General features: G+C 62.4%; 1 protein-coding gene across 1 annotated transcript; it reads left to right on the top strand.

Annotated features, from left to right (window-relative positions):
- On the top strand, positions 1-27,065 carry LOC104297594 (transmembrane protease serine 9). The gene is made up of 13 exons (XM_054164987.1): positions 1-270; positions 424-592; positions 802-906; positions 4,817-4,976; positions 7,492-7,739; positions 8,483-8,619; positions 12,008-12,153; positions 12,904-13,009; positions 21,249-21,285; positions 23,450-23,612; positions 24,499-24,752; positions 25,429-25,565; positions 26,904-27,065. Exons 1-13 carry the CDS (start codon positions 1-3, stop codon positions 27,063-27,065), a joined length of 2,094 nt encoding a protein of 697 aa, XP_054020962.1.

The following is a 27,065-nucleotide window of genomic DNA, read 5'->3' on the forward strand; positions in this document are numbered from 1 at the left end:
ATGGTAGCCAAGACCTCTGTGGTGAAGGCCAAGAGCTCCTTGGATCTCCCCAAGACATCCTTGAGAGTGGCCAAGGCCTCCTTGGTGGTGGCCAAGACCTCTGTGGTGGGGGCCAAGACCTACATGGTGGTGGCCAAGAACTTTATGGTAGTGCCCTGGAACTCTTTGGTGGTCAAGACCTCCATGATGGTAGCCAAGACCTCTATGGTGGAGGCCAAGACCTTCTTGGTGATGGCCAAGATCTCCATGATGGTGGTCAAGAATTCTATGGTAGTGTCCAAGGCCTCATGGTGTTGGCCAAGACCTCCATGGTGGTAGCCAAGGCCTCTATGGTGGAGGCCAAGACATCTATGGTGGGAAAGACCTCTTTGATCATGGCCAAGACCTCCTGATCATGGCCAAGACCTCCTGATCATGGCCAAGACCTCCTTGATCGTGACCAAGACCTCTATGTTGGAGGCCAAGACCTCCATTGTGGTGGCCAAGACCTCCATAGTGGCCAAGAACTCTTTGGTGGTGGCCAAGACCTGCACGGTGGTAGCCAAGGCCTCTGTGGTAGAGGCCAAGATCTCTGGTGGTCAAGACCTGCATGGTGGTGGCCAAGACCTCTATGGTGGAGGCCAAGGCCTTCATAGGGATGGCCAAGACCTCCATAGTGACCAAGAACTTCTTGGTGGTGGCCAAGACCTCTATGGTGGCCAAGACCTCCATGATGGTGGCCAAGACCTCTATGGTGGTCAAGACCTGCATAGTGGTGGCCAAGAACTTCTGTCCTCATCCTCTGTGGTTCCTCTGCTCCAGGGATGGCTCCTGGTGGCCATGGGACCTTCATCTTCATCTCCATCATCATCCTCTCGGTGACCAACCTTGCAGTGGCCCAAGGTGAAGGCAACGAAGGTGGAGAAGGTGAGACCTGGGGTGGGGGAGAGGGCAGGGACAGCAGGGAGGGGGGGTGGAGGAGAAGGAGGTGGAGGTGGAGATGGAGGAGATGGAGGAGATGGAGATGGAGGAGATGGAGATGGAAATGGAAATGGAGGAGATGGAGATGAAGGAGATGGAAATAGAGGAGATGGAGATGGAAATGGAGGAGATGGAGATGAAGGAGATGGAAATGGAGGAGATGGAGATGGAAATGGAGGAGATGGAGGTGGAGGAGATGGAGATGGAAATGGAGGAGATGGAGGTGGAGGAGATGGAGATGGAGATGGAAATGGAGGAGATGGAGGTGGAGGAGATGGAGATGGAAATGGAGGAGATGGAGGTGGAGGAGATGGAGATGGAAATGGAGGAGATGGAGGTGGAGGAGATGGAGATGGAAATGGAGGAGATGGAGGTGGAGGAGATGGAGATGGAGATGGAAATGGAGGAGATGGAGGTGGAGGAGATGGAGATGGAGATGGAAATGGAGGAGATGGAGGTGGAGGAGATGGAGATGGAGATGGAAATGGAGGAGATGGAGGTGGAGGAGATGGAGATGGAAATGGAGGAGATGGAGGTGGAGGAGATGGAGATGGAAATGGAGGAGATGGAGGTGGAGGAGATGGAGATGGAAATGGAGGAGATGGAGGTGGAGGAGATGGAGATGGAAATGGAGGAGATGGAGGTGGAGGAGATGGAGATGGAAATGGAGGAGATGGAGATGGAGGAGGTGGAGATGGAGATGGAAATGGAGGAGATGGAGGTGGAGATGGAAATGGAGGAGATGGAGATGGAGATGGAGGAGATGGAGATGGAGATGGAAATGGAGGAGATGGAGGAGGAGATGGAGGTGGAGATGGAAATGGAGGAGATGGAGGAGGAGATGGAGGTGGAGGTGGAGGAAATGGAGGTGAAGGTGGGGGAGAAGAAAGTGGAGGTGGAGATGGAGGTGGAGAAAGAGGTGGAGGTGGAGATGGATATGGAGGAGATGGAGATGGAGGTGGAGGTGGAAATGAAGATGGAGGAGAAGATGGAGTTGGAGGTGGAGGTGGAGAAGGAGGAGAAGGAGATGGAGTTGGAGGTAGAGATGGAACGGAGGTGGAGATGTTGGCCCAAGGTGGAGCTGACCTCAGCTGGTGGGGCAGGAAGAAGCTGGAGATGATGATGGTGATGGTGATGGTGATGAAGGTGCTGAAGGTGCTGGGACAGGATGGGAGGAGCAGGGCTGGGCCAGGGCTGGGCAGAAGTCATCTCCTGCCTGCTGGGAAGGCTTCAGCAGAGTCAGGAGAAGGCCCTGGCTGAGCTCCAGCCTCCTCTGGCCTTCAGGCACCTCCAGGACACCTCCTGAGCCACCCCTGCTGGAGGAGGACCTCCATGGGCTGAAGGCCTCCAGCCCGAGGTGGCCTCTTGGTGATCCTTCCTCCAGCCAGGGAGGAGGCCCAAGGGTGATGGACCTGGAGAAGGTGACCATGGGGCAGGCCTTGGGCTGGAGGCCACCGTGGGCAGGGTTGGAGACTTCTGGGGAGCTTCTGGGGCCCAGCAGCAGGCAGGGAGACCCCACCTGGGGTTGGGTTCCTTGACCTCTGGGCACCTTCCACCAGGGGGGCTCCAGCAAGCCCCTGAGATGCCTCCAAGGAGCTTGGAGGCTTCCAGCCCCTCCTGGTGGCCCTCCAGATCCTTGAGGCCAAGCCCTGGGCTTCAACCCAAGGGTTTGAAGATGATTTCCAGATGGCTCCCATCCACAACCCTCCAAGGAAGCCTCTGAGATGCCTCCAAGGAGCTTGGTGGCTTCCAGCCCCCTCCAGATCCTCAAGGCCAAGCCCAGGCCTCCAACCCAAGGGTCTGAAGGTCTCCAGGTGGTTGCCACCCACCACCTCCAAGGAAGCCTCTGAGATGCCTCCAAGGAAGCCTCTGAGATGCCTCCAAGGAGTTCCTGGTTGCCCTCCAGATCCTCTAGGCCAAGCCTTGGGCCTCTACCCCAAGGGTTTGGAGATCTCCAAGTGGTTCCCATCCACAACCCTCCAAGGAAGCTTCTGAGATGCCTCCAAGGAAGCCTCTGAGATGCCTCCAAGAAGCTCCTGGTTGCCCTCCAGATCCTCTAGGCCAAGCCTTGGGCCTCTACCCCAAGGGTTTGGAGATCTCCAAGTGGTTCCCATCCACAACCCTCCAAGGAAGCCTCTGAGATGCCTCCAAGGAAGCCTCTGAGATGCCTCCAAGGAAGCCTCTGAGATGCCTCCAAGGAAGCCTCTGAGATGCCTCCAAGGAGCTTGGTGGCTTCCAGCCCCCTCCAGATCCTCAAGGTCAAGGCCAGGCCTCCAACCCAAGGGTCTGAAGGTCTGCAGGTGGTTGGCAGCAGCTCCAGGACCGGATGGAGAGCAGATGCCAGCAGGTTGGGCGTCTCCCACCACCACCCAAGGAAGGTCCAAGTGAGGTCCCAGCAGCAGGAACCTGTCCCACCAGCCCCAGCGCCGCATTCCGATGTCCCAACTGGCAGCAGCCGGCCTGGCCCGGAGCCACCTGGGCTGGAAGCCACCTTGGAGGTGGCCAAAGGGTGGAGGTTCAGAGGTTGGAGAAGGTTCACAGGTTGGAGAAGGTTCAATGGGTGGAGGTCTTCATGGCTTGGAGGTCTTCATGGAGAAGGTTCAAAGGCTGGAGAAGGTCAAAGGTTGGAGGTCTTCATGGCTTGGAGGTCTTCATGGAGGTGGTCAAAGGTTGGAGAAGGTCAAAGGCTGGAGGTCTTCATGGAGGTCAAAGTTTGGAGGTCTTCATGGCTTGGAGGTCTTCATGGAGGTGGTCAAAGGGTGGAGAAGGTTCAATGGTTGGAGGTCTTCATGGAGAAGGTCAAAGTTTGGAGGTCTTCATGGCTTGGAGGTCTTCATGGAGGTGGTCAAAGGGTGGAGAAGGTTCAATGGTTGGAGGTCTTCATGGAGAAGGTCAAAGGTTGGAGAAGATCAAAGGTTGGAGGTCTTCATGGAGGTGGTCAGAGGTTGGAGAAGCTCAAAGGTTGGAGGTCCTCATGGAGGAGGTCAAAGGTTCAAGAGGGTCAAAGGCTGGAGCTTGTCATGGAGGAGGTCAATGGTTGGAGAAGCTCAAAGGTTGGAAGTCCTCATAGAGGTGGCCACCTAAAGCCTTGGTAGATGCTCCTGGGGCCAACTAAAGCCTGAGGAGATGCCTCCAAAGCCCTGGAAGCTGAGGAGGTGCCTTGGAGGACATCTCCAGGGGGGGTTGGAAGGGCCTCACATTCCTCAGGGATGTCCTCACCTGGCTCCTCCTGACCTCAGGACTTCTCCTGGTGCCGTTGACTCCACCCTGGGGCCAGGAGGAGCCACCCATGGAGCAGGTCCTACCAGCTTGGCCTCCTCCAGGGTGGCTCTCCTGGAGATGTGTCACCAGCTGGGGCCTGGGGAAGGTCCTCCCTCGGAGGTCCCCTCCCAGAAGGTCCTGAGGAAAGAGGTGGAGAAGAAGTCAGGGCCAGGGAGGGCCTCCTGGTGGCCTTGGAGGACAACTCAGGGGTGGGAACAGCATTGGTGGAGCAGCTCTGGAGGTGCCAAGGCCTTCATGGAGGTGGCCAAGGCTTGGAGGTCATCATGGAGATGCTTTTGGGTCTTCTGGAGATGCTTTTGGGTCTCCTTGAGATGGTTTTGGACCTTCTTGGGATGGTTTTTTATCTTCTTGAGATGGTTTTGGACCTTCTTGAGGTGGTTTTGGGTCTTTCTAAGCTGATTTTGGGTCTTGAGATGGTTTGGGGCCTTCTTGAGATGGTTTTGGATCTTCTTGAGATGGTTTTGGAGCTTCTTGGGATGGTTTTGGTCTTCTTGGGAGGGCTTTGGAGCTGCTGGAGGTGGTTTGTGGTGGCCCTGAGGCCGCTCCGGGCTGAGCTGGAGCTGTGGTCCCGCAGACCCCGTGGACGAGTCGCGGATCATCGGAGGCGTGCCCTGCTCCATCTCCAGCAGGCCCTTCCAGGTGGCCATCGTCAAGAGGGGGCAGATCCTCTGCGGGGGCAGCCTCATCGACGCCCAATGGGTGCTGACCGCCGCCCACTGCAAGCAGCCAACCAGGTGAGAGCAGTGGCAGGGCCTCACCGAGCAGGTCCTTGAGGCATGGGTGGTCAGCAAGGGCTGGTGGTCAGCAAGGGCTGGTGGTCAGCAAGGGCTGGTGGTCAGCAAGGGTTGAGTGTTCAGCAAGGCTTGGTGGTCCTCAAGGCTTGGTGGTCAGCAAGGCTTGGTGGTCAGCAAGGGTTGGGTGGTCCGCAAGGGTTGGTGGTCAGCAAGGCTTGGTGGTCCTCAAGGCTTGGTGGTCCTCAAGGGTGGGTGGTCAGCAAGGGTTGGTGGTCCGCACGGGCTGGGTGGTCCGCGCGGCTGGGTGGTCAGCAAGGGTGGGTGGTCAGCAAGGGTTGGGTGGTCCTCAAGGGTTGGTGGTCAGTAAGGGTTGGTGGTCAGCAAGGCTTGGTGGTCAGCACGGGTTGGGTGGTCCGCAAGGGTGGGTTTTCCTCAAGGGTGGGTGGTCAGCAAGGGTTGGTGGTCCGCACGGGCTGGGTGGTCTGCACGGCTGGGTGGTCCGCAAAGGTTGGGTGGTCAGCAAGGCTTGGGTGGTCAGCAAGGCTTGGTGGTCCTCAAAGGTTGGTGGTCAGCAAGGGTGGGTGGTCCGCAAGGGTTGGTGGTCCGCAAGGGATGGTGGTCCGCAAGGGTTGGTGGTCAGCAAGGCTTGGGTGGTCCGCAAGGGATGGTGGTCCGCAAGGGTTGGTGGTCAGCAAGGCTTGGTGGTCCTCAAGGGTTGGGTGGTCAGCAAGGGTTGGTGGTCAGTAAGGGTTGGTGGTCCTCAAGGCTTGGTGGTCAGCAAGGGTTGGGTGGTCAGCAAGGGTTGAGTGGTCAGCAAGGCTTGGTGGTCCGCAAGGGTTGGTGGTCAGCAAGGGTTGGGTGGTCCGCAAGGGTTGGGTGGTCCGCAAGGGTTGGTGGTCCGCAAGGGATGGTGGTCCTCAAGGCTTGGTGGTCAGCAAGGCTTGGTGGTCAGCAAGGCTTGGTGGTCCTCAAGGCTTGGTAGTCAGTAAGGGTTGGTGGTCAGCAAGGCTTGGGTGGTCCACAAGGGATGGTGGTCTGCAAGGGTTGGTGGTCAGCAAGGCTTGGTGGTCCTCAAGGCTTGGTAGTCAGTAAGGGTTGGTGGTCAGCAAGGCTTGGGTGGTCCTCAAGGGTTGGTGGTCCGCAAGGGTTGGTGGTCAGCAAGGCTTGGTGTTCAGCAAGGCTTGGTGGTCAGCAAGGGTTGGGTGGTCAGCAAGGGTTGGGTGGTCAGCAAGGGTTGGTGGTCCTCAAGGCTTGGTGGTCCTCAAGGGTTGGTGGTCCGCAAGGCTTGGTGGTCAGCAAGGGTTGGGTGGTCCGCAAGGCTTGGTGGTCAGCAAGGGTTGGGTGGTCTGCAAGGCTTGGTGGTCAGCAAGGGTTGGTTTTCAGGAAGGCTTGGGTGGTCAGCAAAGGTTGGGTGGTCAGCAAGGCTTGGTGGTCCTCAAGGGTTGGGTGGTCAGCAAGGCTTGGTGGTCTGCAAGGGTTGGTGGTCCACAAGGCTTAGTGGTCAGCAAGGGTTGGTGGTCAGGAAGGCTTGGGTGGTCCTCAAGGGTTGGTGGTCCTCAAGGGTTGGTGGTCCTCAAGGGTTGGTGGTCCGCAAGGGATGGTGGTCCGCAAGGCTTGGTGGTCACAAGGCTTGGTGGTCCTCAAGGGTTGGGTGGTCAGCAAGGCTTGGTGGTCCGCAAGGCTTGGTGGTCCTCAAGGGTTGGTGGTCAGCAAGGCTTGGTGGTCCTCAAGGGTTGGGTGGTCCGCAAGGCTTGGTGGTCCGCAAGGCTTGGTGGTCACAAGGCTTGGTTGTCCTCAAGGGTTGGGTGGTCAGCAAGGGTTGGGTGGTCAGCAAGGCTTGGTCGTCAGCAAGGCTTGGTGGTCCTCAAGGGTTGGTGGTCAGTAAGGGTTGGTGGTCCTGAAGGATTGGTGGTCCGCAAGAGTTAGTGGTCCTCAAGGGTTGGTGGTCCTCAAGAGTTGGTGGTTCTCAAGGGTTGATGGACCTCAAGGGTTGGTTGGCCACCCCTTGAGACCCTGTCCTTGGTGCTCAACCCTTGAGGCCTTCTCCTTGGTGGCCAACCCTTGAGGCCTTCTCCTTGATGGCCCATCCTTGAGGCTTTCTGCTTGGTGCCCAACCCTCAAGGCCTTTTCCTTTGTGGTCAACCCTTGAGGCCTTCTCCCTGGTGGCCAACTCTTGAGGCATTCTCCTGTTGTGCCAGCTCTTGAGCCCTTCTCCTTGGTGGCCAACCTCTTGCTGGTCAACCCTTGAGGCCTTCTCCTTGGTGGCCAACCTCTTGCTGGCCAACCCTTAAGGCCTTCTTGACAACCAACCCTTGAGGCCTTCTCAATGATCAGCCCTTGAGGATCTGCTCCTTGATAACCAACCCTTAAGACCTTCTCCTTGGTGGCCAGCCTCTTGCTGGCCAACCCTTGAGGATCTTCTCCTTGATGGCCAACCCTTGAGCCCTCCCCCTCGCCCTCCAAGCCTCTTGGTGGGCCCAAGAGTGACCTCCTGACCTTCTCCCCCCCGGGGCAGGGACCTGAGGGTGCTGATCGGGACGGACACCCTGCGGGAGGGCACCGGGGAGGTGAGGACCATCCAGAAGGTCCAGGTCCACCCCCGCTACAACCCCCGGCGGAACGACAACGACTTCATGCTGCTGAGGCTGAACAGGCCTGTGAGCTTCAGCAGCACCATCAAGAAGATCAGGCTGGCCAGCAGGTGCCCCACGGAGGGCATGAGGTGCAGCGTCTCCGGCTGGGGCACCACCAGGTCCCCTGGAGGTAGGGCAGGAGCTGGGGGGGAGGGGCAAGGGGAAGGAGAAGGTTGGGGTGGAGAAGGTGGTGGAGATGGGGGTGGAGAAGGTTGGGGGGGTGAAGGTGGGGGTGGAGAAGGTGGTGGAGATGGGGTGGAGAAGGTTGGAGTGGAGGTGGGGGTGGAGAAGGTTGGGGTGGAAGTAGGGGTGGAGAAGGTGGTGGAGATGGGGTGGAGAAGGTTGGGGTAGAGGTGGGGGTGGAGAAGTTAGGGGTGAAGAAGTTGGGGATGGAGCAGTTGGAGGTGGTGGAGAAGGTGAAGGTGGAGAAGAGAAGGTAGTGGTGGAGGTGGAGAGGTTGAGGGTGGTGGAGAACATGGAGGTGGTGAAGAACTTGGGGCACCACCAAGTCCCCTGGAGGTTGGGCAGAAGCTGGGGGAGAAGGTGGTGGAGAAGGTGGTGGGAGGGAGGGAGGGAGAGAAGGAGGAGAGACCTCCCCAAGGAGACCTTCTCAGGTGCCCCCCCCCCAGGAGCTCCACAGCAGGTGGGCAGAGAAGGTTCTCCAAGGAGCCCCCGAGGTGACCTCCTGATGCTCAGGAACCTCCCTGGAGGAGGCTCCCTTGGCCTCAGCCTCCCCTGGAGGCCACCTGGCAGGAAGCCTCCTCAGATGCCTCCAGGCTTGGCTGGAGGCTGGCTTGGACCTTATCCTGACCGGCTCTGGGACCTTCTGCTGGGTCTTGGAGCTCCTCCTGACTGTGTCTGCTCCACTCCCAGCCAAGCTGCCCCAGAAGCTCCAATGTGCCTCCATCCAGACCTTTGGGAGGTCCTCCTGCTCCAGGGCCTATGGCAGCTCCATCACCCCCAACATGTTCTGCGCTGGGGTGCCCCAGGGGGGCATCGACTCCTGCCAGGTGAGGACCTCTCCTCCATCTCCACCACCACCACCTGCAGGGAAGCCACCGGGAGAGGGCCACCAGGGGGCGCCCGGGAGGTGCCAGAGGCCTCCAGGTGGTCCCTCAAGAGGAGGGGGGAAGGGAAGGTGAAGGTTGGGCTCCCACCAAAGGGCTTCTGGAGAGGAGATGGAGCTGTGCGGATGGACCTGGAGCTGGGGTTGGATCCCACCAAGCTTTGGGGTCCCACCAAGGACCTTCTGGGTAGGAGATGGGGGTGGGGATGGACCTGGAGCTGGGGTTGGGTCCAACCAAGCTTTGGGGTCCCACCAAGGACCTTCTTGGAGGAGCCCTGGAGCTGTGGTTGAGTCCCAGCCAAGCTTTCAGGTCCCACCAAAGACCTTCTTAGGGGAGCCCTGGAGATGGAGCTGTGGGGAGGGTTCTGGAGCTGTGGGGATGGACCTGGAGCTGGGGTTGGGTCCAACCAAGCTTTGGATGTCCACCAAAGACCTTCTTGGAGGATACCTGGAGGTGGGGATGGAGATGGAGCTGGGGATGGACCTGGAGCTGGGGTTGGGTCCCACCAAGCTTTGGGTTCCCATCAAAGACCTTCGTGGAGGAGCCCAGGAGCAGGGGATGGAGATGGAGCTGTGGGTAGGGACCTGGAGCTGGGGATGAGACCCACCAAGCTTTGGGGTCCTACCAAGCTTTGGGGTCCCACCAAAGACCTTCTGGATAGGTGATGGAAATGGGGGTGGAGATGGAGCTGGGGAGGGACCTGGAGCTGTAGGGAGGGACCTGGAGCTGTAGGGAGGGACCTGGAGCTGGGGTTAGGACCCACCCAAGACCTTCTTGGCAGAGGCCTGGAGGTGGCTCCTGGAAGCTTGAGGCTTTGGGGGCGGCTGCAGGGAAGGCTGTGCCCTGACCCTGCTCCCAGGGGAGGTTGTGCTGGGCCTGCAGGCTCCGGGGGTGCTGCCTGGCTCCAGGGCTGCTGCCTGGCTCGGGTGGTGCTGCCTGGCTCCAGGGCTGCTGCCTGGCTCGGGTGGTGCTGCCTGGCTCCTGGGTTGCTGCCTGGCTCGGGTGGTGCTGCCTGGCTCCCAGGTTGCTGCCTGGCTCGGATGGTGCTGCCTGGCTCCCGGGTTGCTGCCTGGCTCCTGGGTTGCTGCCTGGCTCGGGTGGTGCTGCCTGGCTCCTGGGTTGCTGCCTGGCTCGGGTGGTGCTGCCTGGCTCCTGGGTTGCTGCCTGGCTCCTGGGTTGCTGCCTGGCTCGGGTGGTGCTGCCTGGCTCCTGGGTTGCTGCCTGGCTCGGGTGGTGCTGCCTGGCTCCTGGGTTGCTGCCTGGCTCGGATGGTGCTGCCTGGCTCCTGGGTTGCTGCCTGGCTCGGGTGGTGCTGCCTGGCTCCTGGGTTGCTGCCTGGCTCCGGGGGTGTTGAGTGTGGCTCCGGGGGTGCTGCCTGGCTCCAGGGGTGCTGAGTGTGGCTCCGGGGGTGCTGAGTGTGGCTCCGGGGGTGCTGCCTGGCTCCGGTGGTGCTGCCTGGCTCCTGGGTTGTTGCCTGGCTCTGGTGGTGCTGAGTGTGGCTCCGGTGATGCTGAGTGTGGCTCCAGGGGTGCTGAGTGTGGCTCCAGGGGTGCTGAGTCTGGCTCCGGTGGTGCTGAGTGTGGCTCCAGGGGTGCTGAGTCTGGCTCCGGTGGTGCTGAGTGTGGCTCCGGTGGTGCTGCCTGGCTCCTGGGTTGTTGCCTGGCTCTGGTGGTGCTGAGTGTGGCTCCGGTGATGCTGAGTGTGGCTCCAGGGGTGCTGAGTGTGGCTCCAGGGGTGCTGAGTCTGGCTCCGGTGGTGCTGAGTGTGGCTCCAGGGGTGCTGAGTCTGGCTCCGGTGGTGCTGAGTGTGGCTCCGGTGGTGCTGCCTGGCTCCTGGGTTGTTGCCTGGCTCCGGTGGTGCTGAGTCTGGCTCCAGGGGTGCTGAGTCTGGCTCCAGGGGTGCTGAGTCTGGCTCCGGGGGTGCTGAGTGTGGCTCCGGGGGTGCTGCCTGGCTCCGGTGGTGCTGAGTGTGGCTCCGGGGGTGCTGAATGTGGCTCTGGGGGTGCCGCCTGGCTCCAGGGATGCTGAGTGTGGCTCCGGGGGTGCTGAGTGTGGCTCCGGTGGTGCTGCCTGGCTCCTGGGTTGTTGCCTGGCTCTGGTGGTGCTGAGTGTGGCTCCGGTGATGCTGAGTGTGGCTCCAGGGGTGCTGAGTGTGGCTCCAGGGGTGCTGAGTCTGGCTCCGGTGGTGCTGAGTGTGGCTCCAGGGGTGCTGAGTCTGGCTCCGGTGGTGCTGAGTGTGGCTCCGGTGGTGCTGCCTGGCTCCTGGGTTGTTGCCTGGCTCTGGTGGTGCTGAGTCTGGCTCCAGGGGTGCTGAGTCTGGCTCCAGGGGTGCTGAGTCTGGCTCCGGGGGTGCTGAGTGTGGCTCCGGGGGTGCTGCCTGGCTCCGGTGGTGCTGAGTGTGGCTCCGGGGGTGCTGAATGTGGCTCTGGGGGTGCCGCCTGGCTCCAGGGATGCTGAGTGTGGCTCCGGGGGTGCTGAGTGTGGCTCCGGTGGTGCTGCCTGGCTCCTGGGTTGTTGCCTGGCTCCGGTGGTGCTGAGTGTGGCTCCGGTGGTGCTGAGTCTGGCTCCGGGGGTGCTGAGTGTGGCTCCGGTGGTGCTGCCTGGCTCCTGGGTTGTTGCTTGGCTCCGGGGGTGCTGAGTGTGGCTCCGGGGGTGCTGCCTGGCTCCTGGGCTGTTGCTTGGCTCCAGGGATGCTGAGTGTGGCTCCGGGGGTGCTGAGTGTGGCTCCGGGGGTGCTGCCTGGCTCCTGGGTTGTTGCTTGGCTCCGGTGGTGCTGAGTGTGGCTCCGGTGGTGCCGCCTGGCTCCGGGGGTGCTGAGTGTGGCTCTGGTGGTGCCGCCTGGCTCCGGTGGTGCTGAGTGTGGCTCCGGTGGTGCTGCCTGGCTCCGGTGGTGCTGAGTGTGGCTCCGGTGGTGCTGAGTCTGGCTCCGGGGGTGCCGAGTGTGGCTCCGGGGGTGCCGCCTGGCTCCGGTGGTGCTGAGTGTGGCTCCGGTGGTGCCGCCTGGCTCCGGTGGTGCTGAGTGTGGCTCCGGTGGTGCCGCCTGGTTCCGGTGGTGCTGAGTGTGGCTCCAGTGGTGCCGCCTGGCTCCGGTGGTGCTGAGTGTGGCTCCAGGGGTTCCGCCTGGTTCTGGTGGTGCCGCCTGGCTCCGGTGGTGCTGAGTGTGGCTCCAGTGGTGCCGCCTGGCTCCGGTGGTGCTGAGTGTGGCTCCGGTGGTGCCGCCTGGCTCCGGTGGTGCTGAGTCTGGCTCCGGTGGTGCCGCCTGGCTCCGGTGGTGCTGAGTCTGGCTCCGGTGGTGCCGCCTGGCTCCGGTGGTGCTGTGTTTGTCTCCGCAGGGCGACTCCGGGGGCCCGCTGGTGTGCGGCGGCGTGCTGCAGGGGGTGGTGTCCTGGGGCATGGCCGTGTGCGGCCGCCGCGGCCAGCCCGGAGTCTACTCCAACGTCTGCACCGCCTCCGCCTGGATCCGCGGCGTCATCCGCCGGCCCTGAGGCCCCAGCGCCGGCACCGCCGCCCCGGCAGCTCCATCGCCCGCAGCGGCCTCGTCGGCGCCTTCGGCCTCATCGCCGTCGCTCTCTCCGGCGTCCAACCGCCCAACCTGGCCATGAGGTCCCACCTGCAGCATCTGCAGCATCTGCAGCATCTTCATCATCACCATCACCCTCTCCAGCGTCCAACTGCCCAACCTGCCCAACACGGCCGTGAGGTCCCCCCAGCATCACCAGCATCGGCATCTTCTTCTTCATCATCATCACCACCAGCACCATCATCACCACCACCAGCACCATCATCACCATCATCATCACCACCACCAGCATCATCTTCATCATCTTCATCATCACCACCAGCACCATCATCACCATCATCATCATCTTCATCATCATCATCACCACCACCAGCACCATCATCATCATCATCTTCATCATCTTCATCATCATCATCACCATCATCACCATCTTCATCATCATCATCTTCATCATCATCATCATCATCTTCATCACCATCACCCTCTGCAGTGTCCAACCACCCAACACGGCCATGAGGTCCCACCTGCACCATCTGCAGCATCTTCATCTTCATCATCACCATCTTCATCATCACCACCACCAGCAGCATCATCAACATTATCACCATCACCAACATCTTCATCATCATCACCATCATCTTCATCACCATCACCCTCTGCAGTGTCCAGCCACCCAACACGGCCATGAGGCTCCACAAGCATCACCAGCATCAGCATCATCTTCTTCATCTTCATCATCACCACCTTCTTCATCATTTCCACCACCATCATCATCTTCATCTTCATCATGATCACCACCATCACCCTCTGCAGTGTCCTACCACCCAACCTGGCCATGAGGTCCCATCTGCAGCGTCTGCAGCATCTTCATCTTCATCATCTTCATCATCACCATCACCCTCTCCAGCATCCAACCACCCAACCTGGCCATGAGGTCCCCCCCAGCATCACCCCCCAGCATCTTCATCATCATCATCACCACCACCAGCAGCATCATCAACATCATCACCATCATCATCTTCATCATCAACATCATCACCCTCTGCAGTGTCCAACCACCCAACATGGCCATGAGGCTCCACATCAGCAGCAGCAACAGCATCATCTTCTTCATCTTCATCATCACCATCACCCTCTCCAGTGTCCAACCACCCAACCTGGCCATGAGGTTCTACCACCAACAACAAATGGTCCCAAACTGGACCCTACTGGATGATACTGGACCCAAACTGGATCCTACTGGATGATACTGGAGCCAAACTGGACCTTACTGGACAAAAACTGGACCACACTGCAACCAAACTGGACCCTACTGGTCCCAAACCAGACCATACTGGATGATACTGGACCAAAACTGGACCAGACTGGTCCCAAACTGGACCCTACTGGATGATACTGGACCAAAACTGGAACCAAACTGGACCATACTGGTCCCAAACTGGACCCTACTGGATGATACTGGACCAAAACTGGAACCAAACTGGACCATACTGGACCACACTGGACCATACTGGACCCAAACCGGGAGGAGACAACAGCAAAAATAAAGAAACAATGGAGACAGAGGAAAGAGTTGGAGTCATGAAACTGGGAGCACTGGGAGCACTGGGAGGGGAACGGGGAGCACTGGGAGAGACTGGGAGCACTGGGAGGGGAACTGGGAGCACTGGAAGGGGGAATTGGGAGCACTGGGAGCACTGGGCAGTGGACTGGGAGCACTGTGAGGGGGAACTGGGAGCACTGGAAAGGGGAATTGGGAGCACTGGGCGGTGGACTGGGAGCACTGGGAGGGGAACTGGGAGCACTGGAAGGGGGAACTGGGAGCACTGGGAGCACTGGGCGGTGGACTGGGAGCACTGGGAGGGGGAACTGGGAGCACTGGGAGGGGAATTGGGAGGGGGAACTGGGAGCACTGGGAGGGGAACTGGGAGCACTGGGAGGGACTGGGAGCCCTCAGCAGCCCTGCAGCGCTCTGCTCCTGCGGCAGCCGCCGAGGGCCCGGCCGGGGCCGTGGGAGGCAGGGGGAGGCCGGCAGGGCTGTGCGGCTCCGGCGCTGCGCCCAGCGGCGCTCCAGAGGCCTCGGCTGGGGCTCTGCCGGCCTGGCTCACAGCCTGCTGGGAGCTGCTCAAGGAAGCTCTGAGTTCTCCTCCCTCCTGCCCTCTGCACTCCTCAGCAGCCTGTGCAGGGGCTCTCCGTGCCCAGCAGCCCTCGGTGCCGCTCCGGGCTGGGTGCCCCCCGCTGCGGCCACCTGGGGTGAAGGGCAGAGCCTCCCTCCCTCCCTCCCTCCCCTCCCACACAATCAGAGCAGCCCCAGGGCTGGAGAGACCTCAGAGATCACCCAGTGCCACCTGGCACCCAGCACCTCCTGACCACACCATGGCACCCAGTGCCAAGTCCAGTCCCCTCTGGAACACCTCCAGGGATGGGGACTCCACCACCTCCCTGGGCAGCACATCCCAGTGGCCAACAACTCTCTCTGGGAAGAACTTTCTCCTTACCTCCATCCCAAACCTCCCCTGGCACAGCTTGAGACTGTGTCCTCTTGTTCTGGGGCTGGGGGCCTGGCAGAAGAGACCAACCCCCAGCTGGCTACAACCTCCCTGCAGGGAGTTGGAGAGAGCAAGAAGGTCTCCCCTGAGCCTCCTCTTCTCCAGGCTAAGCAACCCCAGCTCCCTCAGCCTCTCCTCACAGGGCTGTGCTCCAGACCCCTCCCCAGCTTTGTTGCCCTTCTCTGGACACCTTCCAGCAGCTCAACATCTTTCCTAACCTGAGGGGCCCAGAACTGGACACAGGGCTCAAGGTGTGGCCTGAGCAGTGCTGAGCACAGGGCACAATGAGTTCCCTGCTCCTGCTGGCCACACTGTTCCTGATGCAGGCCAGGATGCCATTGGCCCTCTTGGCTGCCTGGGCACACTGCAGGCTCATGTTCAGCCTACCATCGACCAGCACCCCCAGGTCCCTTTCTGCCTGGCTGCTCTCAGCCACTCTCACCCCAGCCTGTAGCTCTGCCTGGGGTTGCTGTGGCCAAAGTACAGCCCCTGGCACTTGGACTTGTTGAATGCCATCCTGTTGTACTCTGCCCATCTGCCCAGCCTGGCAAGGTCCCTCTGCAGAGCCCTTCTACCCTCTAACAGCTCAACTCCTGCCCCCAGCTTGGTGCCATCTGCAAGTGTACTGCTGCTGCCCTCCTCCAGGTCATCAATGAAGATCTGGAACAGGCTGGGGCCCAGCCCTGGTCCCTGGGGGCCAGCACCGGTGCCTGGCTGCCAGCTGGCTGCTGGCTCCTTATGCAGCAGCCAAGCAGGGCACTACCCAGCTCTCCTGCCAGGAGCTGGAGCAGCAAGCAGCAGAGTCAGGCAGGGTGAAGGAGGGTGAGGTGGGTTGGAAGGCAGAGCCTCCCTTGCCTCCCCCCAGGGCAGGAGAGGTGAGGCTCAGACAGAGGGAGTGCAGGAGCAGTGGGAGGTCTGACCAGAGGGGCAGGGAAGGTTTCACACAGCACCCCAGGCACAGAAGGGATCCCAAAGCAGAGCCAGGAGCAGCCCAGGCACAGAAAGGATCCCAAAGCAGAGCCAGGAGCAGCCCAGGCACAGAAGGGATCCCAAAGCAGAGCCAGGAGCAGCCCAGGCACAGAAGGGATCCCAAAGCAGAGCCAGGAGCTGCCCAGGCACAGAAGGGATCCCAAGGCACAGCCAGGAGCTGCCCAGGCACAGAAGGGATCCCAAGGCACAGCCAGGAGCAGCCCAGGCACAGAAGGGATCCCAAGGCACAGCCAGGAGCAGCCCAGGCACAGAAGGGATCCCAAGGCACAGCCAGGAGCAGCCCAGGCACAGAAGGGATCCCAAGGCACAGCCAGGAGCACCCCAGGCACAGAAGAGGGGGAGCAGGGCAGGAGGGGGAGCAGGGCAGGAGGAGGGGGAGCAGGCGGGGGGGGAGCAGGGGAGGAGGAGGGGGAGCAGGGCAGGAGGGGGAGCAGGGCAGGAGGGGGAGCAGGGCAGGTGGAGGGGGAGCAGGTGGGGGGGGGAGCAGGGGAGGAGGAGGGGGAGCAGGGCAGGAGGGGGAGCAGGGGGAGATACTCTCAGCCTTGCCCCCATCTGAGCTCCCGTGGCGGCTCAGGCATGTCCCAGAAGGCTGCAGCCCGGCGGGTGGGCACAGGGAGCCAGCTCTTCCATCCCATAATACCCTGCTCCCCCACCCGGCATCAGCAGGGCTCCTCTCTGCCTCTTTCTGATCACAGAATCAGCCAGGGCTGGAGGGGACCCCGAGGGTCAGCCAGCTCCGAGCCCCCTGCCAGGGGCAGGGGCAGCCCACAGGGGGTCAGGCCGGGCAGAGCCTCAGCCAGCCTGGGCTGGGAGCTGCCAGGCAGAGAGGGCCCTGGGGGAGCCGAGCGACAGCAGAACAGGAGCCAGCGGTGTGCCCAGGGGGCCAAGAGGGCCGAGAGCATCTTGGCCTGCAGCAGGGGCAGCGTGGCCAGCAGCAGGGAGCTCATCCTGCCCTGTGCTCAGCACTGCTCAGGCCACAGCTGGAGTCGTGTCCAGCTCTGGGCTCCTCAGCTCAGGAAGGACACTGAGCGGCCTGGGGGTGTCCAGGGCAGCTGGGGAGGCCTCTGGGGCCCCTGCCGCGGGCCCTGCCCTGGCCACCTCCCAGCCCCTCCACAGCCACTGCAAGAGGGGCTCCAGGGCTGGCCGCTGCCTGCGCTAGGGGGCGGGGCACCAGGGCAGGGCGGGGCACCAGGGCAGGGCGGGGCACCAGGGCAGGGCAGGGTGGGGCACCAGGGTGGGGCGGGGCACCAGGGCAGGGTGGGGGGGCAGGAAAGAGCCCTGGGGGGCAGTTGGGGGTATCCCCGGGGGGGGGGGCTGGGTGTACCCCCGGGGGGGGGCTGGGTGTAGCCCAGGGTGGGGCTTCGTTGTACCCGGAGTGGGGCTGGGTGTACCCCGGGGGGGCTAGGGGTATCCCCGGGGGGGGGCTGGGTGTCCCCGGGGGCACTGGGAGGGGAAACTGGGGGCACTGGGAGCACTGGGAGGGGGAACTGGGGGCACTGGGAACACTGGGAGGGGGAACTGGGGGCACTGGGAGGGGGAACTGGGGGCACTGGAAGCACTGGGAGCACCGGTAGCACTGGGAGGGGGGCACTGGGAGCACTGGGGGCAGTGGGGGCACTGGGAGGGGGAACTGGGAGCACTGGGAGCACGAGCACTGGGGGCACTGGGAGGGGGAACTGGGGGCACTGGGAGAGGGAACTGGGGGCACTGGGGGCACTGGGAGGGGGCACTGGGGGCACTGGAAGCACTGGGAGCACTGGGAGGGGGGCACTGGGAGCACTGGGGGCAGTGGGGGCACTGGGAGGGGGAACTGGAGGCACTGGGAGCACTGGGAGCACGAGCACTGGGGGCACTGGGAGGGGGAACTGGGGGCACTGGAAGCACTGGGAGCACTGGGATGGGGAACTGGGGGCACTGGGAGCACTGGGAGCACTGGGAGGGTATACTGGGGGCACTGGGAGCACTGGGAGGGGGACACTGGGAGCACTGGGGGCACTGGGAGGGGGAACTGGGGGCACTGGAAGCACTGGGAGCACTGGGAGGGGGAACTGGGGGCACTGGGAGCACTGGGAGCACTGGGAGGGGGAACTGGGGGCACTGGGAGCACTGGGGGCACTGGGAGGGGCAACTGGGGGCACTGGGAGCACTGGGAGGGGGACACTGGGAGCACTGGGGGCACTGGGAGCACTGGGGGCAGTGGGAGCACTGGGGGCACTGGGAGGGGGAACTGGGGGCACTGGGGGCACTGGGAGCACTGGGAGGGGGAACTGGGAGCACTGGGGGCACTGGGAGCACTAGGAGGGGGCACTGGGGGCACTGGGAGCACTGGGAGGGGGAACTGGGGGCACTGGGGGCACTGGAAGCACTGGGAGCACTGGGAGGGGGGCACTGGGAGCACTGGGGGCAGTGGGGGCACTGGGTGGGGGAACTGGGGTCACTGGGAGCACTGGGAGCACCAGCACTGGGGGCACTGGGAGGGGGAACTGGGAGCACTGGGAGCACTGGGGGCACTGGGAGGGGGAACTGGGGGCACTGGGAGGAGGAACTGGGGGCACTGGAAGCACTGGGAGCACTGGGAGCACTGGGGGCAGTGGGGGCACTGGGAGGGGGAACTGGGGGCACTGGGAGCACTGGGGGCACTGGGAGCACTGGGGGCACTGGGAGGGGGAACTGGGGGCACTGGGAGCACTGGGAGCACTGGGGGCACTGGGAGGGGGAACTGGGGGCACTGGGAGCACTGGGGGCACTGGGGGAACTGGGGGCACTGGGAGCACTGGGAGCACTGGGGGCACTGGGGGAACTGGGGGCACTGGGAGCACTGGGGGCACTGGGAGGGGGAACTGGGGGCACTGGGAGCACTGGGGGCACTGGGAGGGGGAACTGGGGGCACTGGGAGCACTGGGGGCACTGGGTGGGGAAACTGGGGGCACTGGGGGCACTGGGAGCAGTGGGGGCACTGGGAGGGGGCACTGGGGGCACTGGAAGCACTGGGAGCACTGGGAGGGGGCACTGGGAGCACTGGGAGCACTGGGGGCACTGGGAGGGGGAACTGGGGGCACTGGGAGCACTGGGGGCACTGGGAGCAGTGGGGGCACTGGGAGGGGGCACTGGGAGCACTGGGAGCACTGGGGGCACTGGGAGGGGGCACTGGGAGCACTGGGGGCACTGGGAGCAGTGGGGGCACTGGGAGCGCTGGGAGGGGGAACTGTCCCTCCAGATCACCTCCCAGTGCTCCCAGTTCCCCCTCCCAGTGCTCCCAGTATCCACCCCCACAGTTTCCTAGTCCCCCCAAACTGGTCCTCCCAGTTCAAACCAGTACAACCAGTAAGAGGAGGCTGCCAGTGCCAGCAGCAGCAGCAGGGTGGGGGACACCTGGGTGGGGGACTGGGAGGGCACTGGGATGAACTGGGAGGGCACTGGGAGCAACTGGGAGGGCACTGGGGTGAACTGGCAGGTTACTGGGATGAACTGGGATGAACTGGGAGGGGACTAGGAGGGGACTGGGATGGACAGGAAGGGCACTGGGGGCAACTGGGAGGGCACTGGGGTGAACTGGGAGGGCACTGGGATGAACTGGGAGGTTACTGGAATGAACTGGGATGAACTGGGAAGTTACTGGAATGAACTGGGAGCATACTGGAATGGACAGGGAGGGCACTGGGGGCAACTGGGAGGGCACTGGGGGCAACTGGGAGGGTACTGGGATGAACTGGGATGAACTGGGAGGGCACTGGGGGCAACTGGGAGGGCACTGGGGTGAACTGGGATGAACTGGGAGTGCAGTGGGGGCAACTGGGAGGGCACTGGAATGAACTGGGATGAACTGGGAGGCACTGGGGTGGTACTGGGATGCCACTAAGAGGCCACTAGGGGGCACTGGGAGCCCCTGGATGGCACTGGGAGCTACTGGGAGGATACTGGGGAAGAACTGGGATGATACTGGAATCATACTGGGAGGCGCTGGGAGGCCATAGTGGGAGGCGCTGGGAGGTCATAATGGGAGGCACTGGGAGCCCATACTGGGAGCTACTGGGAGGCACTGGGAGGCCATACTGGGAGGCACTGGGAGGTCATACTGGGAGGCACTGGGAGGTACTGGGAGGCCATAATGGGAGGCACTGGGAGACCATACTGGGACCAACTGGGAGGCACTGGGAGCTACTGGGAGGCCATACTGGGAGGCACTGGGAGGTACTGGGAGGTCATAATGGGAGGCACTGGGAGACCATACTGGGAGGCACTGGGAGGTTATACTGGGAGCTACTGGGAGGCACTGGGAGCTCAGGAGGCACTGGGCTGATACTTGGATGATACTGGGAGCTACTGGGAGGCCATACTGGGAGGCACTGGGAGCTACTGGAGACCCTACTGGGAGGCCATACTGGGAGGCACTGGGACGTCATAATGGGAGGCACTGGGAGCCCATACTGGGAGTTACTGGGAGGCACTGGGAGGCCATACTGGGAGGCACTGGGAGGTACTGGGAGGCCATAATGGGAGGCACTGGGAGACCATACTGGGACCGACTGGGAGGCACTGGGAGGCCATACTGGGAGGCACTGGGAGGTACTGGGAGGTCATAATGGGAGGCACTGGGAGGTCATACTGGGAGCTACTGGGAGGCACTGGGAGCTCAGGAGGCACTGGGCTGATACTTGGATGATACTGGGAGCTACTGGGAGCTACTGGGGACCATACTGGGAGGCCATACTGGGAGGCCATACTGGGAGGCCATACTGGGAGGCACTGGGAGATCATACTGGGAAGAACTGGGAGGCACTGGGACATCATACTGGGCAGCACTGGAGGCACTGGGAGCCATACTGGGAGGCACTGGGAGGCCATACTGGGAGCTACTGGGAGGTGCTGGGAGGCCATAGTGGGGGGCACTGGGAGGTGCTGGGAGGCCATAGTGGGGGGCACTGGGAGGCACTGGGGGGCACTGGGAGCTACTGGGAGGCGCTGGGAGGTGCTGGGAGGCCATAGTGGGGGGCACTGGGAGGTGCTGGGAGGCCATAGTGGGGGGCACTGGGAGGCACTGGGGGGCACTGGGAGCTACTGGGAGGCGCTGGGAGGCGCTGGGAGGCGCTGGGAGGCCATAGTGGGGGGCACTGGGAGGCACTGGGGGGCACTGGGAGCTACTGGGAGGCGCTGGGAGGCGCTGGGAGGCCATAGTGGGGGGCACTGGGAGGCACTGGGAGGTGCTGGGAGGCCATAGTGGGGGGCACTGGGGGGCACTGGGAGCTACTGGGAGGCGCTGGGAGGTGCTGGGAGGCCATAGTGGGGGGCACTGGGAGGCGCTGGGAGGCCATAGTGGGGGGCACTGGGGGGCACTGGGAGCTACTGGGAGGCGCTGGGAGGCGCTGGGAGGCGCTGGGCGCGGGAACCGCTCGGACCGGCCCGGGTGTGGCTGCTGCGGATTTAAAGGAGCCGCAGCCTGCTCCCCGCTGCCCTCCCTCCTCCTCCTCCTTCTCCTCCTCCTCCTTCCTCCTCTTCCTCCTCTTCCTCCCCACCATGGAGAGCCTCCTGCCGCTGCTGCTGCTGGCTGCCGGTCAGGGGGGGACTGGGATCAACTGGGAGGCGCTGGGAGGCTGGGAAAGGGTTAGGAGGGGACTGGGGAGCACTGGGAGGCACTGGGAGCATGCTGGGAGGCACTGGGGGGGCACTGGAAGCATGCTGGGAGGGCACTGGGAGGCACTGGGGGGCACTGGGAGCATGCTGGGAGGCACTGGGGGGCACTGGGAGCATGCTGGGATTGCACTGGGGGGAACTGGGAGGCACTGGGAACATGCTGGGAGGGCACTAGGAGGCACTGGGAACATGCTGGGAGGGCACTAGGAGGCACTGGGAGCATGCTGGCAGGGCACTGGGGGCACTGGGAACATGCTGGGAGGGCACTAGGAGGCACTGGGAACATGCTGGGAGGGCACTGGGGGCACTGGGAGCATGCTGGCAGGGCACTGGGGGCACTGGGAGCATGCTGGGATTGCACTGGGGAGCACTGGAAGGGCATTGGAGGTGACTGGGGGGGGCACTGGGAGCATACTGGGAGGCACTGGGGGACACCTAGAGGCACAGGGAGCATACTGGGAAGCACTGGGAGGGAACTGGGGGACACTGGGAGGCACTGGAAGCAGACTGGGAGGGTACTGGGAGGCACTGGGAGCAGACTGGGAGGGTACTGGGAGGCACTAGGAGCAGACTGGGAGGGCACTGTGGGACACTGGGAGGCCTCAGGGAGGCACTGGGGAAGGAGCTGGAGGTGAACTGGGGACACTGGGAGGCACTGGGAGGGAACTGGGAGGCTGCTGGGAAGGAGCTGGAGGTGATCTGGGAGCACAGGGAGGATACTGGGGAGGACTGGGAGGAGCCAGGGAGCCACTGAGGCAAACTGGGAGGCAACTGGGATGTACTGGGAGTGTACTGGGAGGGGAGGGGGGGATCTGGGGGTAACTGGGGGCACGGGGAGGCAACTGGGAGGCAACTGGGAGGCAACTGGGGGCCACAGGAGGGGAGGGGAGGAAGTGTTGGGAAAGAACTGGGAGGAACTGGGAGATACTGGGAGGCAGTGGGTGGGAAGTGAGAGGTCACTGGGGGCACTGGGAAGGAACTGGGAGGAACTGGGAGGTATTGGGTGGCCCAGAAGGACCTCCCAGGAGGCAACTGGGAGATACTGGGAGGCAACTGGGAGGCAGTGGGTGGGAAGTGAGAGGTCACTGGGGGCACTGGGAGGCAACTGGGAGGAACTGGGAGGTGTTGGGTGGCCCAGAAGGACCTCCCAGGAGGCGACTGGGAGATACTGGGAGGCAACTGGGAGGCAGTGGGCGGGAAGTGAGAGGTCACTGGGGGCACTGGGAGGCAACTGGGAGGAACTGGGAGGGAACTGGGAGACACTGGGAGGAACTGGTCCATACTGGAAGGGGTCCATACTGGGGGGAACTGGTAGGGAAATGGTTGATGTTTGGAACCATGCTGGGAGGAACTGGGAGGCACTGGGAGTGAACTGGGAGGTGTTCGGAGCCATGCTGGGAGGAACTGGTCCATACTGGGAAGAACTGGGAGGCACTGGGAGGTGTTTGGAGCCATACTGGGAGGCACTGGGAGGAAGTGGGAGGTGTTTGGAGCCATACTGGGAGGCACTGGTCTATACTGGGAGGCACTGGGAGGTGGTTTTGAGCCAAAGTGGGAGGCATTGGGAGCACTGGGAGGAACTGGTCTGTACTGGGAGGCATTAGGAGGTGTTTGGAGCCATATTGGGAAGCACTGGAAGGAACTGGGAGTGAACTGGAAGGCAGTAGGACCAAACTGGGAGGCACTGGTCTATACTGGGAAGCACTGGGAGGAACTGGAAGGTGCTTGGAGCCATACTGGGAGGCACTGGGAGGTGTTTCGAGCCATACTGGGAGGCACTGGTCTATACTGGGAGGCACTGGGAGGAACTGGAAGGTGCTTGGAGCCATACTGGGAGGCACTGGGAGGTGTTTAGAGCCATACTGGGAGGCACTGGTCTATACTGGGAGGCACTGGGAGGGGTTTGAGCCATACTGGGAGGCACTGGGAGGGGTTTGGAGCCATACTGGGAGGCACTGGGAGGGGTTTGGGCCATACTGGGAGGCACTGGGAGGTGTTTGGAGCCATACTGGGAGGCACTGGGCCGTGCCGGGAGCCGTGCCGGGGAGCAGCCCGGGCTGGAACCGCTCTCTGCTGCCCCCCAGCGGCCGCGGGCGACGAGAACAGGATCGTGGGGGGGCAGCGGTGCCAGCGCCGGCGCCATCCCTACCAGGTGGTGCTGCTGGGGCCCCAGGGCCAGATCCACTGCGGGGGGGTCCTGATCGGCAGGAGCTGGGTGCTGAGCGCCGCCCACTGCGACACCCAGAGGTAGGGCTGGGAGGGACTGGGAGGGGCTGGGAGGGGATTGGGAGGGACTGGGAGGAGATTGGGAGGGGACTGAGAGGAGATTGGGAGGGGACTGGGAGGGATTGGGAGGGGACTGGGAGGGGACTGGGAGGAGATTGGGAGGGGACTGGGAGGGATTGGGAGGGGACTGGGAGGGGACTGAGAGGAGGCTGGGAGGGGACTGGGAGGGATTGGGAGGGGACTGGGAGGGGACTGAGAGGAGATTGGGAGGGGACTGGGAGGGATTGGGAGGGGACTGGAAGGGACTGGGAGGGGACTGGGAGGGGATTGGGAGGGACTGGGAGGGACTGGGAGGCTTCCATAGTGACCTTCTGTTGGGGTCCATCAATGAAGGTTTCCTCTTCCTCCTCCTCCTCCTTCTCTTCCTTCTCCTCTTCCTCCTCCTCTTCCTTCACTTCCTTCTTCTCCTCCTTCTTCTCCTTGTTCTTTCTTCCTCCTCCTCTTCCTTCTCTTCCTTCTCTTCCTCCTCTTCCTCCTCCTCCTCCTTCTCTTCCTTCTCCTCTTCCTCCTCCTCCTCTTTCTTCTTCTCCTCCTTCTCCTTGTTCCTTCTTCCTCTTTCTTCTCCTCCTCCTCCTCCTTCTTCTCCTCCATCTCCTCCTTCTTCCCTGCCTTCTCTTCTTCCTCTTCCTCCTCCTCTTCCTCCTCTTCCTTCTTCTCCTCCTCCTTCTCCTTGTTCTTTCTCCCTCTTTCTTCTTCTCCTCCATCTCTTCCTTCTTCCCTGCCTTCTCTTTTTCCTCTGTCTCCTCCTTCTCTTCCTTCTTTCCTCCTCCTCCTCCTCCTTCTTTCCTCCTCCTCCTCCTCCTCCTTTCCTCCTCCTCCTTCTTTCTTCCTCCTCTTCCTCCCCCAGCTCCATCCCCATCCGGATGGGGGACCACAGCCTGGCGACGAAGGAGGGCACGGAGCAGTGCATCCCCTCGGCCAAAGCCTTCATCCACCCCAGCTACAACCCCAGCAGCCACGACGGGGACCTGATGCTGCTGCGGCTGCAGCGCCCTGCCCGCATCACCCCTCATGTCCAGCCGGTGGCGCTGCCGCGCCGCTGCCCGCCCCCCAACACCCAGTGCCTGGTCTCCGGCTGGGGCAGCACCAGCAGCCCCCAGGGTGAGCTCGGGAGAAGCCTCCTGGCGTCCCCTCCTGGGGCGGAGGGGGAGCGGAAGGGGCCTGGAAGTAGCTCAGGAGCTCCCTGGACCACCCCAGGGGGGGCTTGGAAGAGCTCTGAGGGGGCTTGGAGGCATCTCGGGGGGCTTGGAGGTGTCCTAGGGGCTCCCAAGGCAGAGTCTGAAGGGGCTTGGAGGCATCTCAGGGGGCTTGGAGGTGTCCTAGGGGCTTGGAGGCATCTCAGGAGCTCCCTGGACCACCAGGGAGGGGTTTGGAAGAGGTCTGAAGGGGCTTGGAGGCATCTTGAGGGCTTGGAGGTGTCCTAGGGGCTCCCAGGGGTTCTGAAGGGGCTTGGAGGCATCTCAGGGGGCTTGGAGGTGCCCTAGTGGCTCCCAGGGGGTCTGAAGGGGCTTGGAGGCATCTCAGGGGGCTTGGAGGTGTCCTAGGGGCTTGGAGGTATCTCAGGAGCTTCCAAGCCCCCCCTGGGCTCCCAGGGGGTCTGAGGGGGCTTGAAGGCATCTCAGGGGCTTGTGGCCACCACCTCCAAACCACCTTCCTTGGTGCCACCACCCCCCAGCCCCTTGTGGTGGGACCCTTGGGGTCCCCTTCCATCCCTATCTCCTGGGGGAGGTAGCTGTGGACCTCCTGAGGACCTTCTCCCCTTCCCCACCTCCCCCAGGGTCCTTCCCAGATGTCCTCCAGTGTGGGGTGGTCTACACCATCTCCAACGAGGAGTGTGAGAAGCTCTACCCCAAGGGCATCACAAAGAACATGCTCTGTGCAGGCCTCAGCTCGGGGGGCACCGACTCCTGCCAGGTGGGTCCCCAGAGCAGCTTCCCCCCGGGCCCCGGCCCTGGAGAAGGCCTCAGGTGCTCAGCATGGAGGAGCCAAGAGGAGGAGAAGTCAACCTGGGGGGGGTTGAAGGAGGGAGGTGGTCTCCGTGGGTTGGCCTCATAGACCATGGGGGTCTCCAGGGGTTGACCATGGTGGTCTTTATGGGTCAGCCTCCTAGACCATGAGGGTCTCCATGGCTTGACCATGGTGGTCTCCATGGCTTGACCTCTTAGACCATGGGGGTCTTCATGGGTTGGCCATGGGGGTCTCCATGGGTTGGCCTCTTAGACCATGGGAGGCTCCATGGGTTGGCCATGGGGGTCTCCATGGGTTGGCCTCTTAGACCATGGGAGGCTCCATGGGTTGGCCATGGGGGTCTCCAGGGGTTGGCCATGGTGGTCTCCATGGGTTGACATCTTAGACCATGGGGGTCTCCATGGGTTGGCCATGGGAGTCTCCAGGGGTTGGCCATGGGGGTCTCTATGGGTTGGCCATGGGGGTCTCTATGGGTCAGCCTCTTAGACCATGAAGGTCTCCATGGCTTGACCATGGTGGTCTCCAGGGGTTGACCTCTTAGACCGTGGTGGTCTCCATGGGTTGGCTATGGGGGTCTACAGGGGTTGATCTCTTAGACCATGGGGGTCTCCATGGGTTGGCCATGGGGGTCTCCATGGGTTGGCCTCTTAGACCATGGTGGTCTCCACTAGCCCATGGTGGTCTCCATCTCTCGACCCATGGTGGTCTCCACCAACCTTCCATGGGCTCCACCAACCTCTGGTGATCTCCAGGCCCACACTGGTGCCCTCCCTGCTCACCAAAGCTCTCCTCCTCCTCTTCCTTCTTCCTTCTTCTTCCTCTTCCTCCCCTCCTCCTCCTCCTCCTCTATTCCTCCTCCTCTCCTCCTCCATCTCCCTCTCCTCCTCCTCTTCCTTCTCTTCCTTCTTTCTTCTTCTTTCTTCTTCCTCCTCCTCTTCTTCCTCCTCCTCCTTTCTTCTCCTTTCGTCTCCTTTCTTCTTCCTTCTTCCTCCTCCTCCTCATCCTTCTCCTTTGTTCTCTTCTTCTTTCTTTCTTCTTCCTCCTCCTCCTTCTCCTTTCTTCTCCTTTCTTCTTTCTTCTTCCTCCTCCTCCTCCTTCTTTCTTCTTTCTTCTTCCTCCTCCTCTTCTTCCTCCTCCTCCTCCTTTCTTCTCCTTTCTTCTTTCTTCCTCCTCCTCCTTTCTTCTTCTTTCTTCTTCCTCCTCCTCTTCCTCTTCCTCCTCCTCTTCCTCCTCCTCCTTTCTTCTTCTTTGCTCCTGCTCCTGCTGCTGCTCCCCGCCGTGCAGGGTGACTCCGGGGGGCCGCTGGTGTGCGGCCAGGAGCTGCAGGGCATCGTCTCGTGGGGGCTGGAGGTGTGCGGCCGGGCCGGGAAGCCAGGAGTCTACACCAGGCTCTGCCAGTTCACCTCCTGGATCCACCGAACCATCAGTGCCAACGGGGGGCCCTGA

Source organism: Dryobates pubescens, chromosome 11 (genome assembly GCF_014839835.1).
Source record: "Dryobates pubescens isolate bDryPub1 chromosome 11, bDryPub1.pri, whole genome shotgun sequence".
Classification (NCBI taxonomy): domain Eukaryota; kingdom Metazoa; phylum Chordata; class Aves; order Piciformes; family Picidae; genus Dryobates; species Dryobates pubescens.

Coding starts and splice junctions, on each gene's coding strand:
- LOC104297594 (XM_054164987.1), top strand. CDS start 1: ATGGTAGCCAAGACCTCTGTGGTGAAGGCCAAGAGCTCCTTGGATCTC. Junction 8,620..12,007: donor GGGGCATCGACTCCTGCCAG/GTGAGGACCTCT, acceptor TTGTCTCCGCAG/GGCGACTCCGGGGGCCCGCT. Junction 13,010..21,248: donor CCACCATCACCCTCTGCAGT/GTCCTACCACCC, acceptor TTCCTCCCCACC/ATGGAGAGCCTCCTGCCGCT.